General features: G+C 35.7%; 1 protein-coding gene and 1 long non-coding RNA gene across 7 annotated transcripts in view; one reads left to right on the plus strand and one right to left on the minus strand.

Annotated features, from left to right (window-relative positions):
* The window catches only part of DCAF6 (DDB1 and CUL4 associated factor 6), a 173,157-nt gene that overhangs the window by 17,303 nt on the left and 137,593 nt on the right, over positions 1-18,261 (plus strand). For all 6 annotated transcript variants that reach the window (XM_012527431.3, XM_004464197.4, XM_012527432.3 and 3 more), the window contains exon 2: positions 6,836-6,897. In XM_012527431.3, the coding sequence (XP_012382885.2) occupies positions 6,836-6,897 (62 nt within the window). The remainder of the gene's footprint in view (positions 1-6,835; positions 6,898-18,261) is intronic.
* The window catches only part of LOC131280918 (uncharacterized), a 56,286-nt gene that overhangs the window by 11,348 nt on the left and 26,677 nt on the right, over positions 1-18,261 (minus strand). The window lies entirely within an intron of this gene.

Below are 18,261 nucleotides of genomic sequence, written 5' to 3' on the forward strand. Positions count from 1 at the left end.
GCCACAACCGCTTACCTTTAATGTGTTTTTGATTGTGCCTATTGTGTCTTTCATTCCCATAAGCTGTATTTTTCTATTCATGTTTTCAGATTCTTCTTACTGCTTACCTAGTTTCTTCTGCATGTCCTTTATCTCTTTAGCCATAGGGTCTTTCCCCATTACCACATCTTGCATTCTTTTTTGTTACAGGTGGTGAATAAATATCGATACCTTATTAGTAATTTAAATTGATATTAGGGTTCACTCTTTGCGTGTATAGTCTTATGAGTTTTGATAAATGTGTCATATATCCACCATCAACTTATCGTACAGAATTGTTTCAATTCCCCCCAAATGCCCTATGCTTCCCTATTAATTTATGTCCCCTGTTTCCCATCCCCAAACCCATAGCAACCATTGATCTTTTTATTGTCTTTATAGTTTGGCCTTTTCTGCAGTTTCGTATAGTTGGAATCATACAAAATGTAGTCTTCAGATTGGCTTCTTTCACTTAGGAATATGCATTTAAGGTTCTTCCTTTTTTTTTCTTTTTCACTTAGCAATGTACATTTAAGTTTATTCCTTTTTTTTGGTGGCTTGATAGCTCAGTTCTTTTTATCACTGAATAATATTCCATTTTATGGATGTGCCACATTTTGTTTATCCATTCATGTATGGAGGGATAGCTCGGTACCTTTCCCAGGGTCTTTTCTTTTCTAAAGGTTTTTAATTTTGATTAGGACCCATTTATTAGTTTTACTTTTATGAGTTATGCTTTTGGTGTTACATTTAAGAATTTGTAAACTAGCCCTAGATTCTGAAGATTTTTTTCTTAGTGTTTTTCCTGAAGTTTTGTAGTTATACATTTTGCATTTTAATCCATATCCGTTTTGAGTTAATCTTTGTGTGAGTTGTGGCATTTATTTATTTTTCAGTTTCCAGTTTCTTTTATTTATTTATTTTTTCTTCTTTATTTTCTTTTAAATGTTACATTCAAGAGTTGTGGCATTTAGATTGAGGTTTATTTTTATGCCTATGAATGTCCAGTGCTCCAGCACATTTGTTGAAAAGGTTATTCTTTTTCCATTGAATTACTTTTATACTTTTGTCAATAATCAGTTGTGCATATTTTTGTGGGTCTGTTTCTGAGTTCTCTATTTTCTTTCTCTGTCTATCCAACACTGTATTATTGTAGCTATTTAGTAAGTCTTAACATCAGATAGAGTGATTCCTCCCACTACTTTTTCTAAGTTCTATCTTTTCTAGGTCCTCAATTTTTTTCATATAAATTTTACAATAACCTTGTCTGTGTCTCCAATATAACTTGACGGGGTTTGATAGGAATTGTATTATATTGGCCTGTAGATCAAGATGGGAAAAACTGATGTCTTTTTTATGTTGACTCTTCCAGTTCATGAACATGGTAGGTCAGTAAATAAGCTCTTCTTTGATTTCTTTCATCAGCATTTTGCAGTTTTCAGGGTACATATCTTGAGCATGTTTGTTAGACAAATACCTAAGCATTTTTTCTTTTTACAGCAATGTAAGTGATTGTTTGTTTGACTTTCACATGTTCATTATTAGTATGTAGAAATGCAGTTGATTTTCTTGTTTTGGTTTTATATCCTGCAACCTTGCTGAACTCACTTATTTGTTCTTGAATTTTTTTTTTTTTTTTTTGGTAGATTCCTGGAAATTTTCTCTGGAAACTATCATGTCATCTGCCCATAGCGGGACAGTGTTATATCTGCTTTTCCATGTGTATTGTACTGGCTAGAACCCAATACTATATGTTTAATAAGAGTGGTAAGAATGGACATCATAGCTTTGTTCCCAATTTTAGAGGCAAATATTCAGTCTTTTACCATTAAGTCTGATGTTAGGTGTATGTTTCTTTGTAGATGCTCTTTATCAAGTTGAGGAAGTTCCCCTCTAGTCTTATTCCCCTCTAGTCTTAGTTGCTGAGAGTATTTATTTGTGTATGGGTTCAATCAGAGAAGCAGTAACACTAGGAGACACACACCTATACAAAAAGAGATTTATAACAGGGATTTAACATTATGCCATTGTGGGAGCTTGTTGAACAGTCTTTATAAGGTTGTTATCTTCATGTCTGATGCTGGGGTTTGACATTTGCAGGACAGGCAGTCGGGAAGAGAAGATGGTTGTAAAGTGATAGGGAATAAGGTTAAGCTTGTAAACCCACCGTTTAACATGAGCTTGAATCCATGAAGACAGACTAGAATCTGTGTCAGTTCTTACTGTCTCCTGTCTTATTGAAGTATTATATAGGGGAAGCTGGCACACTTTGTCATAGACCTAAAGACAGAATTGGCCCAATTGAAGAAATTAAATAAGGATCCATGGGAAGGCAGGGCAGTTATAGTCTTGGTTGCTGCTCATGCATCAAGGTGAGCCAACAGATAATGAACAATGTGTATGAATATTAAAAACAATGTGGCTATTGTTTTACTTCTACTCACTCTCCAAATCTTGTAGAAAAATGACTTGTGACTCACCCTAACCAGAATCATACAGGGAATGTAGTTGAGTCTAGCTGAGTTGACACATTACAAAGCCACCACACTTTACTATTGTTTGTTCATGGTAGGAATGGGAGAGAGCTTCCTGTTCTTTCTTCAGGGAGAGGCAGTTTATGGTTATTACCCCTTCCTTGTGCAGCTTGCCTCTGCCTGGAATAGGGGTGTAAGAATTTCCTACCTCTCCACCAGTAGCAGACAGGTTTTGGCTCTGCCTCTTAGAGGTTGTGGAATTTGCCAACACCCTGATTGGGAGGATTCCTCCAGGGTTTAAGGCTCTTGCTCGCTATGAAGGGTCTGGAAAATGGGCGAAATTTGGTTCCTGTGCCTTAAGAGACAGCGGCCCTCTCAGGTCTTAGTGTTTCTGGTGAGCACTAAGTGGAAGCTCATGAAAAAGCTGGTGACTGAGTATGGACTCTGCCTATGTCCAGGATTCTTCAAGGTTCCAAACTGTCTCTTTGGCTTACATTTGGCCTTGAAAAATTCATTTAAAGTTTTGCTGTTTTCTTTTTATGCAATTTAATGGTAGTTGCCTCTTTATCCTGCTTCTTCTTGAAGGACTGGCACATTTTGGTGTTTATTTCTCTTGGTTTTCTGGTAAGATACTGTGGTAGTCAAGGAAGATTATTTCAAGACAGCAGTTAGCTGTGAGAAATTATACGGGGGCGGGTAGAAGGGTTTGGTGGGGAGGAATGGTTTGTGAATGAGACCATTGAATTAACTGATCATCTGTGGTTTCTGAGAACAAAACCAGTGGAGAGAAGGGGGGTAAATGGGACAATTAAGGAGAAGGACCCGATAGTAAGCTAGGGAAGGCAGCATATGTTGATGACTGGAAATTTTGGCATTAAGGAAGAGTAACTCAAAGGGAAAAGAGGGTCAAGTAAAGAATATAAAAATTTTTTTACATCTCTGCTTCTCAGTTATCACTAGCCTTATTCGTTTCCCTTTAAGCTGGCAGGTGTTGCCTCAGCTCTTTAATGAAGTCATTTTTTCATCACCTCTATTCAGACAGTATTAACTTAGAATAATACCACATGTACATAAGGAGAGAATGAATCTTAAGTGTCTGCACTCCTAGGGATTTTTCATATGTTAATTAGTGTATTCTTCATGATAAACCTGTTAATACCCCCCCCCCTTTTTTTTTCGCAAATATAACTAAGGGTTCAGAGGGTAAGTAATTTGTCCGAGGTATGTGTTTTAAGTTCCAAGTTTAGTATTTAAACACAGACCTAACATTTCTTCTCCCAAGCATCTCATAGTTTAGTAAGGGATATGGATATATGAATAAATTATGAAGGTGTGTAGTAAGTTGCACAGTCATTAAAAATAAGCAATAGCTCTATATTTCTTTTCATTGAAAGATGTCCACTATGTGTTGAATGGTAACAGATTCCAGAACAGATTGAATATTATTCCATTCATTTATTCACTGATTCAGCAAATGTATATTGAATGCTTGCTTCATGATAGGCACTGTTCTGGGCAGTTGGATACTTGGGTAAACAAAAGTATTCCTCTTCTTATGGAACTTATCTCTTAATAAAGAACAGAATGCCACAGTAGAGTCAGAACTGTTAAGAGACAGTTTAGGGTGTGGAGAAACTTGAGGAAGTCACAATGATAGGTAAGTACATTGTCAAGTGTAGAATTGTTGGGAGACAATTTTTCATGGACTTTTCTGCATTTCTAACACCTCTTGAGCAGAGCTACTGGTTGTTTTGTTTCAGACTATCTTTTCAAGGATGTTTTTATAGTATACAACCTTGGAAGATAAATATAGTGTCTTCCTCCAGAGCAGATGGCAGATTTGTTCATCATTCAGTATAATAAAGATAATATCTTCCTCTGGACAAAGGTCTGGCAGGTTTGTTTGGTATTCCTTAGCTGTGATGCTAACTCACTATATGCACAGCAGTCACCCAGGCTGCTGCTTCCCATTGCCCTGTGGGACTTGGGAGCAAGGGAACCAACATGAACCTGAAGTTCATACTGCTTGCTGTTCCATGAATAGTAAAATCCTTGTACTTCTGCCTGTATCCATGAAATGGCAGGATAACTTGTTAAGTTGCAAATGGGATGGACTCTTTACCGTTTTTAGTAATAATCACATAAGAAGTTTATTTTTATTTTAATTTGAGGGGGCTAAGTTTTTGTAAAACTGACTTTTATGGTGGCTTTCACGTTCTGTTCTTGGTAAAGTGACATTTAATTAAAGGGTAGGGAATGTTTGCTCTAGTTTTCTCTAATAACACACTTTAGGGTTTGTCTGGATGACACCATCAAATTGACCTCTAAAATCATGTATGAAAATTTCATTCAGGATATATGTGTCTATCATTTCTCAGTACAGTATAAGTTTCAAAGAACTCACTTTGTCTTTCCTTATGTCCCACCATCTTTTCCTTCAGACATGAGAAAGCCATGTTTACAAACCATATTTTAAAATTTGGGGATAAAATGTTTAGTTCTTTATTATTTTAATGAGTCCTAATTGCTGTTATGTTATTAATTTTAATATTTTGTTTCTTAACTCTTATTTCTGACTCAGCAGGATTATTAAACCCTCCCTTGGGGTAAAGGAAGAAATGCTTTTTAAAAATTTATCAGTTTACTACAATTAACAAACTTTTTCAAACCAAAAATCAGACTTGAAAAGTAAATTAGATCAGGTACAACCTAATTCATGGAAATACTTTTCTGAATTTCTCAAGGTTGTTTGATTTCAATAAATTTAGGAACCATACAGCATCCCAAAATAATACAATTATTTGTTTATTTAATTATGTTAAAAGAAACAAAGTCACAATATGATCAAAGCTGTAGGTTTATTGAAAGCCAAACTGCTTAAGTAGGGAGATCTCAAACTGGTAGTGTTAGTGTCTCAAGATGAAGAATAGTTTACACTGGCTTATAAAGGTAATTAGGGGATTTCAAGTGGGAAGTTACAATGATTAGGTGGCTTTGAAGTTTTTCATTGTGTGGGAGGGTCTTACAAAGTGGGGAGCAAATATTCTTTGGTTAGTTTAGTGTATTTGTCCATTTTTAATAGGCTCTTCTTACCTGGTTGAGACTATCTTATTATCATTAAGTGTTGCTCATATTGCAGTTTATTAGGAATGTCGTCTTTCTCGCCTATATTTGTCCTTAGCCAATTTGTTTTCCTTCTAAAAAGTCTCTGCCATTTCTCAGAAAGGGGGTTGCTCTAGGTAATTCCTAATGCAGGTAACCATTTTAATTTTATTTAAAAACCCGTATAATATTCATCCTTTACCTAGTCTTGTAACCAGTTAGAAACAGGAAGAAAGAAAATAAAACAATTTGACTTCAAGAGGATCTTGATCTCTTTACATTGAATGGCAAGAAAACTATAGAGAAATCCGTCCCTTATGACGGTGTATAGAGCAAAGTAAAATTTAACTTTATTTGAGAGCTCATCAGCCTGATTACTTACCTAATTATGGCTCTTTGTCATAAAATCAGCTTACTTTCAGTACAGCTTCAGAGTAAATATACTTTTCGTCCAAATGATTTGCTTCATAATGTCTCTTTAAGTAAAGATGATTCATTTCCAAAAGGGAGACATGTTTCTCTTTCTCAAAGAAGGGACTTATTGTAGTTTTGCAATATTTTCACTGTTCTCCTATTGATGAGCCTTTAGGCCAATTTAATTTTTTTTTTTTGCTGCCGTATTTTATCTATTCTAAAAATAGCTTTAAAATATTTTAACATTTCTGAAATTGAGATGTGTTTTAAAATAGGTGGCCTCTCATAATTGTGGTTTGCCCCAAATCCTACCCCCTGCTTCCAGTCCTCCCTTATCCCCTTTCCTTGCTCTTTATTTTTCTGCATAACACTTTTACCAACTGACATCTTATTTATTGTCTTTCTTCTCTCACTAGAGGGGCAGGGATTTTTCTTTTTCTTTCTGTTCTGTTTTATTATTGTATTCCTAGCTCCTAGAATATTGCCTGGAACAGTGTGAGTGCTCATTAAATATTGACTGAATAAATGGATGGATGTATGAATGACCATTTGAATGTTCACTATAGTTTAGACACTGTGCCAAGCCCATTCCATTCCTTGAATCATTTAATCCTTACAACAGCCACGTGAGGTGTAGGTACTCTAATGAGGAAACTAGGACTTAAGAGGAGGTTAATTTGCCCAAGATCACTCAGTTTACAAATGGTATAGCTGAAATTAGAGCTTGGATTTGCCTCATGTCAGATACTAAGCTCTTAACTTCAATATTATGTTTTTCTCAGCAATAAATTATATGATTTATTTAGTTCTTTTTTCTTTTTACACAGGAAGAAGAGAATTTATCCAAAGATTAAAACTTGAAGCAACTCTGAATGTGCATGATGGCTGTGTAAGTTATAGCTAATTCTCAACAATGAAAAATTTTAGTAGTGTTTAACTGATGAAATATACCAGTAATTCCACAAGGTATTATGACTAAATATAATAAGATGGAGAATAAAGCTTTACATTAAAACATCAAAATATAATTTAAATTTAGAAAAGTCTATGGGAAATTTTTTAAAGTATTAATATGAATGAGCATTTTCTAATATTATCAAAGGCCTTTTACTACTGAAACTGCTTTTGTTAAGGTCACTAGTGACCTTCATGTCTCCAGATACAGTGGTCCTGTCTGAAAAACTTCAGACATAGATTGAGCGTATCCTCCTTTTTGGAATACTTTTTCTCTTGGTTTCTGCTAACACCACACTCTAGATTTTCTTCCTTTCTCATTAACTGCATCTTCTCTATCTTTTAGCTGGCTGTTCCACTTCTTGACCGTTAAATGTTGGCATGCACTAAGATTCTGTTTTGGCTTTTCTATCTCTAAGTGACCCTATCCAGTCTCATGACTAAGTAACCCTGTCCAGACTCAGTGCCTTTAAAAAATCCCATGAATCCACCTCTTCTTGAAATTCCAGATTTGTGTATCAAATTCTCTACTTAACATTTCCACTTGCATGTCTATCAAGTAGCCCAAGTTTAACAGGGTCAAAACAGAACCCTTTCTTTTTCATTTTTACTATTAAAAATTTCAAACATACTTCTTTTACCCTTAACACCTGGATTTAACAATTACCAGGATTTAGCCATATTTTTCTTTACTATCTCATTTTTTTTTTTTTCACAGCTGAAACTATTGACGTAACTGAAGTGTCATTATATAATCTAACATGATTGACAGTATTTCTCTGGCATCATCTAAATGCCCCCTGATTGTTTTAAAAAAACCTTTTTTTTATACTTGTTTGTTCCAAAGAAGATTCAAGCAAAGTTTATACATTGATTGCTAGGCTTCTTAAATCTCTATTAATCTAGAGCAGTCTTCCCCCTTTTGTTCCCTGCCATTGACTTGTTACAAAAACTGAATCAGTTTTCATATAGAGTGTTCAGCAGTCTAGATTTTTGTTTGTTTTCTTGTGGTGTCGTTTACCTTGTTTTTCTATACTTTGTATTTATTGTAGTTAAAAGTTCGACTAGGGGTTTGATTAGAGTCAGATTCAATTTTTTTGGCAGGAATATTCATAGATAAAACTAAGTGATTTGTATTGTGTAACATAAGGCACACAATGTCTGGCTGTCTTGCTTTTAGTGGTACTAAGATTGATTATAGGATTCAGATGACCAAAACAAATAATGGATTTTCTCCCCTGAATCTGTAGTCTTCTACATTTTAGTAAATAGTACGACTATTCATCTGGTGATTAAACCTGAAAATTTTCAAGTTATTCTTGATCCCTCTCTTTCCCTTAACATCCACATCCAATCTATTAAAAAAATCAGTTCTATTTCCAGAATATATCTGGATCTATCCACTATTCTGTATCTCTAGGCTACCACCTAATTTAAGCTATCTTCTCTTTCTAGGATTACTACAATATCCTTTTACTTCATCTGTTTTATTCCAGTCAACACATAAATCACGTAGTTTTACTCCTTTTATATTTTCTCTTTTTTCCCCCCTAGAATTGTGAGATGTATAATATGGTTGGCAAAGGCAGAAGTGTTCAGGAATGCCTTTATTTTATAAAACAAGTGCTGTGGTTTGTTAGGTTGGTTCTTGATATGAAAATCAATGGACAGATAAGGACTAGCTATTATTATATTCCTAAAGATATTATCCCTGTTACATTAGAATACCCCTATTTCATTATAGAAAATGAATGATCTGAAAACCATGCTTTTAACTTACCTTTTGAAGAAACTATGTAAAAAATAAACAAAAAACAAAACTCTGGAGTTGAAGGTCCAGGAATCTGTATTTTAACACATTTCAGGTGATTTTCATCTAGACAATCCATGGAACATACTTTGGAAAGTGCTACTCTAGCTGTTCATTGAAAACATGAGACTAGAAAGATCACCTGAGAAGATATTATGATATGAAATGAAGTCTTTGGCTCTAACCACTAAGGAACCCAACATTTGAAACTTAAGCAGAAAGAAAAGGAGAACCATAAAGTGCTTATGGTTATATACCCAGAAGTATTACTTTTTCTTGTGCATATTTTTTACAGTTAAAATACAGTTTAGGTGTGTATTTTTTATTTTAAAACTTAAAACTTTTTTTCCTTTTCGGCTCAAGTAGTATATGCACAGAGTTTAAAAAAGTAATCAAGTAGTAAAGAATGGCTTATAATAAAAAGCAGTATATCTGCTTTGCCTCCCCTCATTCCTTTCCCATTCCTTTAGTCATTGCTGATTTTAGATCTTCTGGTGATTTCTTTCATATCTCTAATAATATTCTTACATTGTCCTTTATTGATTTGTCAACTTTAGGCATTGTCTACTGATTTCCTGCTCTAATAGATGAGTATTTATCTTGCTTATACAACTCCCACATTTTAAGACTTAGTCTTCTCAGTATAGTCGTTATAGTTAGTTGTCAATCTCTCTAGTAATCACTTTAATTTTATAAACAATGTAGTAAACCTTCTTTTTTCCCTTCTGTCATTCATAGACATTATCTCTTGAATCCCCATTCTGTAACATTAATGCTTCCAACCTTCCTTCTACCTCCGTCTCTCTTTATTTCATACCTCTGTCAGCTACATCTGCTTTAATATTGCCAATGTTGATTATATTTACCCTTTGCTTTCAGCCATTATTGTCTTCTGTAGTTTTTCTCTGTATTAATTCTAAAAGTTGAAACTCATTAGACAATCTTATTAAATTTCCTGTTTACTTTTCTTAGTCTTTTTAAACTTTTCAAAATAAAGAGGGAATAAAATATTTGCAAAGAGCATTTATTTATTGACCATACAAAATTTTATATCTCCAACTGATCTTTCCCCTGAACTCCAAACTTATATGTTCAACTTAAAACTCAGCTTCTGTACTTAGATGCCTGTTAGACATCTGAATCTTGAAATCAGAACTTTTTTTTTTTAAGATACATACATCACAAAAAAATGTTACATTAAAATATGCAAGAGGGTCCCATATACCCCAAACCCCACACCCCCACTCCTCCCACATCAACAACCTCTTTCATCATTGTGGCACATTCACTGCATTTGGTAAATACATTTTGGAGCAATGCTGCACCACATGGGTTATAATTTACATTGTAGTTTACACTCTCCCCCAGTCCATTCAGTGGGTTATGACAGGATACATAATGTCCAGCATCTCTCCTGGCAATATCATTTAGGACAATTCCAAGTCCTGAAAATGCCCCCACATCACATCTTTTCTTCCCTCTCCCTGTCTTCAGCAACTACCACGGCCACTGTCTCCATATCAATGATACAATTGAAGTCAGAACTGTTGATTTTCATCCCCAAATCTGCTGCTTTCTCTGTCCTCCCTAGTTCAGCAAATGGGGACTGCTCAGTTGTTCAGGTCCGAAATCTTAGAGTCACCTTTACTCTTCTCTTTCGTATCATATCCATCTATAGTCCATCAATAAATTCTCTTGTATCATTTTTAAAAATATATCCAGAATCTTACTGATACTATGCTAGACCAAACTTTGGTCATCTTTTCCTGTACTATTATAGTAGTTTCCTAAATGGTCTCTTTATAGGTAATATATCTGCTTATAACACTGCCCTACTCAGAGCTCTCCAATGGATTTCCAGTAGACTTAGAACAAAATCCAAAATCATTATGTGTTTTATGCCCTCTGCCAAAACACTCTTCTCCCAAGTATTTGAGAAGCTTACAACCTCATACATTTTTTTCTCTTCAAGAATTACCTGTCAGAGATGCCTTCCCTAATACCCTAAATAGCACTACTCATCAGTATCTTTCTCTTTAGCTTACTTTTTTTTCAGTGCTTATCACTACCTGGTGTCATAATTATACAAACAAAGAGACACACATTTATTTCTTCATAGTCTGCCACCTCCCTTGTCAACATACCAAGACAGTACCTCCAGAAATTTACTGTTTTTGTTCATTTAGTGTTAAGAAGGGTGCCTAGCACATATGTGGCACTTAGGAATTGTTCATTGAAGAGGCAAAGAGAATGTGTTTTGTGTTAGGTTTTATATCCTTCACTAAGAATCTAAGGACAAATCTTCAGCCCCATCTAAAGGAGAATTTCTTAGTGTTAATTTCAGGTAGGTTCTCCTTAGTAATGCACAGTTGCCTTTATCATATTCTCAAGTTTTTATAGGCTATAGATTCTATGTTTTCACATTTTAAAAATTTACTTTTAGGTTTTACTGAGTATACTCTCAAATATTTTTCTAAGAGTGAATGGAATGTATGAATGTATGAATTTGAAAATACCTTTTTTCCTGTGCTCACATTTGGTCATAGTTCACATTTGATTGATTGGTTGACCGTAGTATTCTAGGTTGAAAATGATTTTCACTTAAGTCCTTATATGAATGTCCAGCATAGCGAATAAGAATAATACCAGAATCTGATTCCCTTTTCTCTTATTGTCTAAGAAAAAATGAATTACCTGTTACATTTGTATTTAGAATTTTTGTAGGGATTTTTAATAGCTTGAGATATAATTGCCATAAATAAACTGTTCATATTACAGTGTAAATTTGATAATTTTAGTCATGTGTATATATCTATGAAACCACTACCACAATCAAAATTAACTTTCTTCATGAGCCCTTTTGTCCCTTCCTGCCACCTCAACCTCATGTAACCACTGATCTCCTTTCTGTCACTATAAATTAGTTTTCATTTTCTAGAATTTTGTATAAGTGGAATCATCCAGTACTCTTTTTGTTTACCTTCTTTTACATTCATGTTACTTAGCATAATTGTTTCGGGATTCATTTATGTTGTTAAATATATCAATAATTACTTTTTACTGCTGAGTAGCATTCATTATATGGATATGCAGTGTTTATTCATTCACTTGTTGATAGACATGTTTGGGTTGTTTCCAGTTTAGGCTGTTACAAATAAAGTTGTGCTGAACATTTATGTGCAAGTCTTCGTGTGACCATATACTTTCTTCTTGGATAAATACTTCAAAGTCAAATGACACTATTATTAATATATAGTAGGTGTGTGCTTAATTTTTAAGAAACAGCCAAACTTTTCCAAAGTTTTTGTTATTTTACACTTCCACCAGCAGAATATAAAAATTGCATTTGTCTCATCATGTCCTCAACAGTAGTTAGTGCTGGGGATTGAATCATGGCCCCATGTGACATGTTCAGTCGTTAGCCCCTGGTCCTGTGGGTGTGAACTCTTTTGTAAATAGGATCTTCAAAGATGCTATTGAGATGAGACCAAATGGAATTAGGGTGGGCCTTAATCTAGTGTGACTGAAGTCCTGGTAAGCAGAGCAAGTATAGATGCAGTTAGTCAGTAGTAGCCAGAGGAGACAGAAAGAGACAGATTACCATGTGACCGAGGGAGAGACTGATTGCCAGCAAAATACCACCAGAATGCTACAGACTTTGGAGATGGCATGACCTGCTGATATCTTGATTTTGGACTTCTAGTCTCCAAACAGTGAGTGAATAAATTCCTGTTATTTAAGCCAACCAGTGCATGGTATTTGTCATACAGCTCTGGCAAACAAAGACACTTGCTCCACCCACTCCAATAGTTTTATGTTTTACGATTAGAATTGTTATCCATTTTGAGTTAATTTTTATATATGGCATTAGGTAAGGGTCAAAGTTGTTCTTTTATTTCAATATGGATAACCAGTTTTTCCAGCACCATTACCTTTTCTCTAATGAAATGCCTTTGTACCTGTATTGAAAATTAGTTGACTGTGTATGTGTGGGTCTATTTCTGGGCCCTGTTCTATTTCTTCATTGATCTGTGGATTTTATGCCAATATCACACTGTTTTTTTTTTATCCCCTCCTCCCCCAGCGCGGCTCTTTGCTTGCTCCCTGCTTTCTGTGTCCATCTCTGTGCATTCTTCTGTGTCTGTATTTATTTATTTTTATTTATTGCCCCCCCCCCACTTGCGGCTTGCTTGCTGTCTGTTCTCTGTGTCCATTCGCTGTGTGCTCTTCTGCATTTTTTTGCTGGTCTCCCTTTTTGTTGTTGTTGTGTCACCTGTTGAGTCGGCTCTCCACAGTGCTTGTGGGCTGGCAGCACTCTACAGCACCTGAGCCTGCGGCTAGCCTGCCTTCACAAGGAGGCCCGGACGCGAACCCAGGGCCTCCCATATGGTAGATGGAAGCCCAGCTGATTGAGCCACAGCCGCTTCCCATGGCACTGTTTTGATTACTGTAGCTTTATAATAATTCATGAAGTTAGGTATTGTAAGTCATGCAACTTTGTTCTTTTTAAAATTGTATCGACTATTCTTATACAATGTTGAATAGAAGTGGTGAGAAGAGACATTCTTTCCTTGTTCTGATCTTAAAGGGGAAAGCCATGAGTCACTATTGAATACAATATTAATTGTAGCTTTATCATTGTGCTCTTTGTTAGGTTGGGAAAGTTCTCTTTTATTTCTAGTTGGCTGAAAATTTTTATCAGGATGGTTGTTGAATCTTGTCAACTGCTTTTGACTGCTTTTATTCAGATGATCATATGGTTTTTCTTTTTTAGTATGCTAATATGGTGAATTATATTGATTAATTTTCATTTGTTAAACCATTCTTGTATTCCAGGGATAAATTCTATATGGTCCCTATGCGTTATCTTTTTTATTATATTGTTGGATTTGATATGCTAGAATTTGTTTAGAATATTTGCATATGTGTTTGTATTAGTCAGCCAAAGGCCTGCTGATGCAAAATACCAGAAATCTTTTGACTTTTATAAAGGGTATTTATTTGGGATAGAAACCCGTAAAGCATACGTTACTTCCCTCACCAAAGTCTGTTGCCACGTGTTGGAGCAAAATGGTTGCTGATGTCTGCCATGGTTCAGGCTTCCTGGGTCCTCTCTTCCCGGGCTTGTTTCTCTTCAGGCTGTGCTGCTCTGCTTTCTCCACAAGACCAGCTCCTCTGTGTATTTATTTCCTGGGCTTCAGGATCAAAGCTCTGTTCTCTGCCATGTCTTGTGTCTGTTGAGTTCCCTGGCACACCAAGGGGGTGGGGATGCAGTATCCTACTGACTTGTCCAAATCAAAGCCTTAATCATCATTTAATCAAGTAAAAGTAAAATCTCTGAATCCAGTATAATGTAATATGCCTAAACGGACAGACCAGTTTACAAGCATAATCCAATATCTATTTTTGGAGTTCATAAACAGTATCAAACTGCCAGTGTATTCATTAAGGATATTGGTCTGTAGTTTCCTTTGCTTATACTGTCACATTGTTTATTTTTTTAAGGAAATCAATTTTATTGATAACATGTAATAAAGCATACAGTTCATTCAAAGAAATCAATCAGTGGTATTTGGTATAATCAGAAAGCTGTGGGTTCATCATTACAGACATTACTGGAGCACTTTCATTATTTCAACAACAGTAATAATAAAAAACAAACACACAAGCAAGGAAATTCCTCACCTGTCAGTCTCTCCATGTCTCCCCTGCTGTACATAGCTGATGTTTCTGGCTATTCTTGCATGAATATTTATTCGCTTATTAAGCAGTTTTATGAGACATATTCACATACCATATATGATCTATCCAAAGTGTATAATTACAATGTTGTGCATGCATCACCTCAAAAAAAATTTTTTTTTTACCTCAAAAATTTTAATACTCAAAAAGAAAGACTCCATACCCCTTAACATTCCTTCTTCAGACCTCCCTAACCACAAATCTAATTTCATCTTTATAAAATGATTTATATTTATATTTTATATAAATAGAATTATACAATATATAGTACTCTGTGTCTGGTCTCCTTCACTTAGTGTAACGGTGGTCTGATATTAACATTTTGTATTATTAACGTATTTGTTTAGCTTTAAAGAAAATGGTCTTAGATATGCAATTCTACCCATATTCATATTTCATATATATATTTATATTTCACATAATATATTTAGTTCATAATAGGGCAGTCATGCAGTATTTGTCCTTTTGTGTCTGGCTTGCTTCACTCAATGTAATGTCCTCCAGGTTCATCCATGTTGTCACATGTTTCATGATATCATTTGTTCTTACTGCTGCATAATATTCCATCATGTGTATATTCCACAGTTTGTTTATCCATTTGTCTATTGATGGTAACCTGGGTTGTTTCCAACTTTTGGCTGTCATGAATAATGCTGTTATAAACATTGGTGTACAGATACCTATTTGTGTCACTGCTTTTAGTTTTTCTAGGTACATACCTAGCTATGGTATTGCTGGGTCACATGACAAGTATATATTCAACTTCCTTAGGAACTGCCAAATGGTCCCCCACAATGGCTGTACCATTCTGCATTCCCACCAACAGTGAATAAGTGTTCCTATCTTTCCACATCCTCTCCAACATTTACAATTTTCTGACTTTGAATAGTGGCCAGTTTGATAGGGGTAAAACGATATCTCATTCTAGTTTTGATTTGCATTTCCCTAATTGCTAGGGATGTTGAACATTTTTTCATGTGTTTCTTCGCCATTTGTATTTCTTCTTTGGGCAGTTTCTTTTGCCTATTTTGTAATTGGATGGTTTGTCTTTTTATTGTTGAGTTCTTTGATCTCCTCATATATCATGGATATTAAACACTTATCAGATATGTGATTGCCAAATATTTTCTCCCATTGAGTCAGATGCCTTTTCAACCTTTTGACAAAGTCTTTTGAGGTGGTCTCATATGTCTATTTTTTCTTTTGTTGCTTGTGCTTCAAGTGTAAGGTTTAAGAAATGACCACCTACCACAAGATCTTGAGGATGTTTTCTTACATTTTCTTGTATTTTTTTATTCCCTCACCCCCCTCCCTGTGACTTGCTTGCTGTCTGCTCTCTGTCCATTCACTGTGCATTCTTCTGTGTCTGTATTTATTTTTATTTATTTCCCTGCCCCCCTCGTGGCTTGCTTGTTGTTTTGCTCTCCGTGTCCATTTGCTGCACGCTTTTCTGTGTTTTTTTACTTGTCTCCCTTTTTGTTGCATCACCTTGCTGAGTTGGCTCTCCACGGCGCTTGTGGGCCAGCGGCTCTTTGTGGTGTTCAGGCGAGCCTGCCTTCATAAGGAGGTCCTGGGACGTGAACCCAGGGCCTCTCATATGGTAGACGGGAGCCCAACTGATGGAGCCACAGCCACTTCCCTCTTCTTATAATTTTATAGTCCTCGCTTTTATATTTAGGTCCTTGATCCATTTTGAGTTAATTTTTGTATAAGGTGTGAGATAGGGGTCTTCTTTCTTTCTTTTGGATATGGCTATCTAGTTCTCCCAATACCATTTCATAAATAGATTCTTTGGGCCCATCTGGGTGGACTTAACAGCCTTGTTAAAAATCTCTTCATTATAGATGTGAGGGTCAGTTTCTGAGTTCTTAATTTGATTCCATTGGTCAGTCTGTGTGCCTTTATGCCAGTACCATGCATGCTGTTTTTACCACTATAGCTAAGTAATAGGCTTTAAAGTCAGAAAGTGAGAGTCCTCTAACTTTATTCTTCTTTTTAAAGACATTTTTGGCTATTCAGGGCCCCTTACCCATCAAATAAATTTGATTATAGGCCTCTAACTTCTGCAGAAAAAAACTGTTGGGACTTTTATTGGGATTGTGTTGAATCTGGAAACCAGTTTGGGTATTAATGATGTTTAGTCTTCCAAACCATGAATGTGGAATGTAATTTGGAATGTGCTTCATTTATTTAAGACTTCTTTGATTTCTTTTTGCAATGTTTTGTAGTTTTCTGAATACAGGTCATTAATGTCCTTGGTTAAGTTGATTCCTAAATATTTTATTGTTTTAGTTCCTATTATAAATGGAATTTTTTTTCCTGATTTCCTCCTTACATCAATAGTGTACAAAAATGCTGTTGATTTTTCCATATTAATCTTGTATTCTGCCATTTTGCTGAACTCATGCATTAATTCTAGTAGCATTTTTTGTGGATTTTTCAGGGTTTTATAGCTATAGGATCATGTAATCAGTGAATAGTGAAAGTTTTACTTCTTCCTTTCCTATCTGGATGCCTTTTACTACTTTGTCCAGCCTAATTGCTCTAGCTAGAACTTCTGGCATGATACTGAATAATAATGGTGACAGTGGGCATCCTTGTTTTGTTCCTGATTTCAGCTGGAAAGCTTTCAGTCTTTCACCATTGAGTACTGTGCTAGCTGTAGGTGTTGTTTTGGTTTTTTTTTAAGTCTTATTATTTATTTCTCTCCCCTCCTTCCCCCCCCCCCCAAGTTGTCTGCTCTCTGTGTCCATTCGCAGTGTGTTCTTCTGTGTCCGTTTGTATTCTTGTCAGTGGCACGCCGAATCTGTGTCTCGTTTTGTTGCATCAGCTCTTGGTGTGTGCAGCGCCATTCCTGGGTAGGCTGCACTTTCTTCGCTCTGGGCGGCTCTCCTTACAGGGTACACTCCCTGTGTGTGTGTCTCCCCTATGCAGGGGACACCCCTGCGTGCACAGCACTCCTTGCGTGCATCAGCACTGTGCATGGGCCAGCTCATCACACGGGTCAGGAGGCCCAGGGTTTGAACCTTGAACCTCCCATGTGGTAGGTGGACGCCCTATCCGTTGGGCCAAATCTGCTTCCCATAGGTTTTTCATATATGCACTTTACCATATTTGGGAAGCTTCCTTCTATTCCTGTCTTTTGGAGTGTTTTTTATCTAGAAAGGGTGTTGTATTTTGTCATCTACCTTTTCTGCATCTATCAAGAGAATTGTGTGATTTTTCTTCTTTAATTTATCAATGTGGTTTATTACACAAATTGATTTTCTTGTGTTGAACCACCTTGTATACCTGAGATAAAACCCACTTGACTGTGGTGTATAATTCTATATTTATTAGAGATATTGGTCTATAATTTTCTTTTTTCATAGTATCTTTATCTGGTTTTGGTATTAGGATGGTATGGTTTTCATAGAATGAGCATTCTTTCCTGTTCAGTTTTTTTTGAAGAGCTTGAGCAAAACTGGCATTAGTTTATCTTCGAATGATTGTTAGAATTCACCTGTGAAGCTGTCTGGTCCCGGGGTTTTCATCTTTGGGAGATTTTTGATGATTGTTTCAATCTCTTCACTTGTAATTGGTTTGTTGAGATCTTCTATCTTCCAGGGTCAGTGTAGGTAGTTCATGTGTTTCTAGGAATTTTTCCATCTCCTCTACATTTTCTAGTTTTTTGGCATACAGTTGTTCATAGTATCCTCTTATGAACTCTCTTATTTCTACATGACTGGTAATGCCCCCCCTTTCATT

This window comes from Dasypus novemcinctus, chromosome 13, assembly GCF_030445035.2.
Source record: "Dasypus novemcinctus isolate mDasNov1 chromosome 13, mDasNov1.1.hap2, whole genome shotgun sequence".
NCBI classification, from domain to species: domain Eukaryota; kingdom Metazoa; phylum Chordata; class Mammalia; order Cingulata; family Dasypodidae; genus Dasypus; species Dasypus novemcinctus.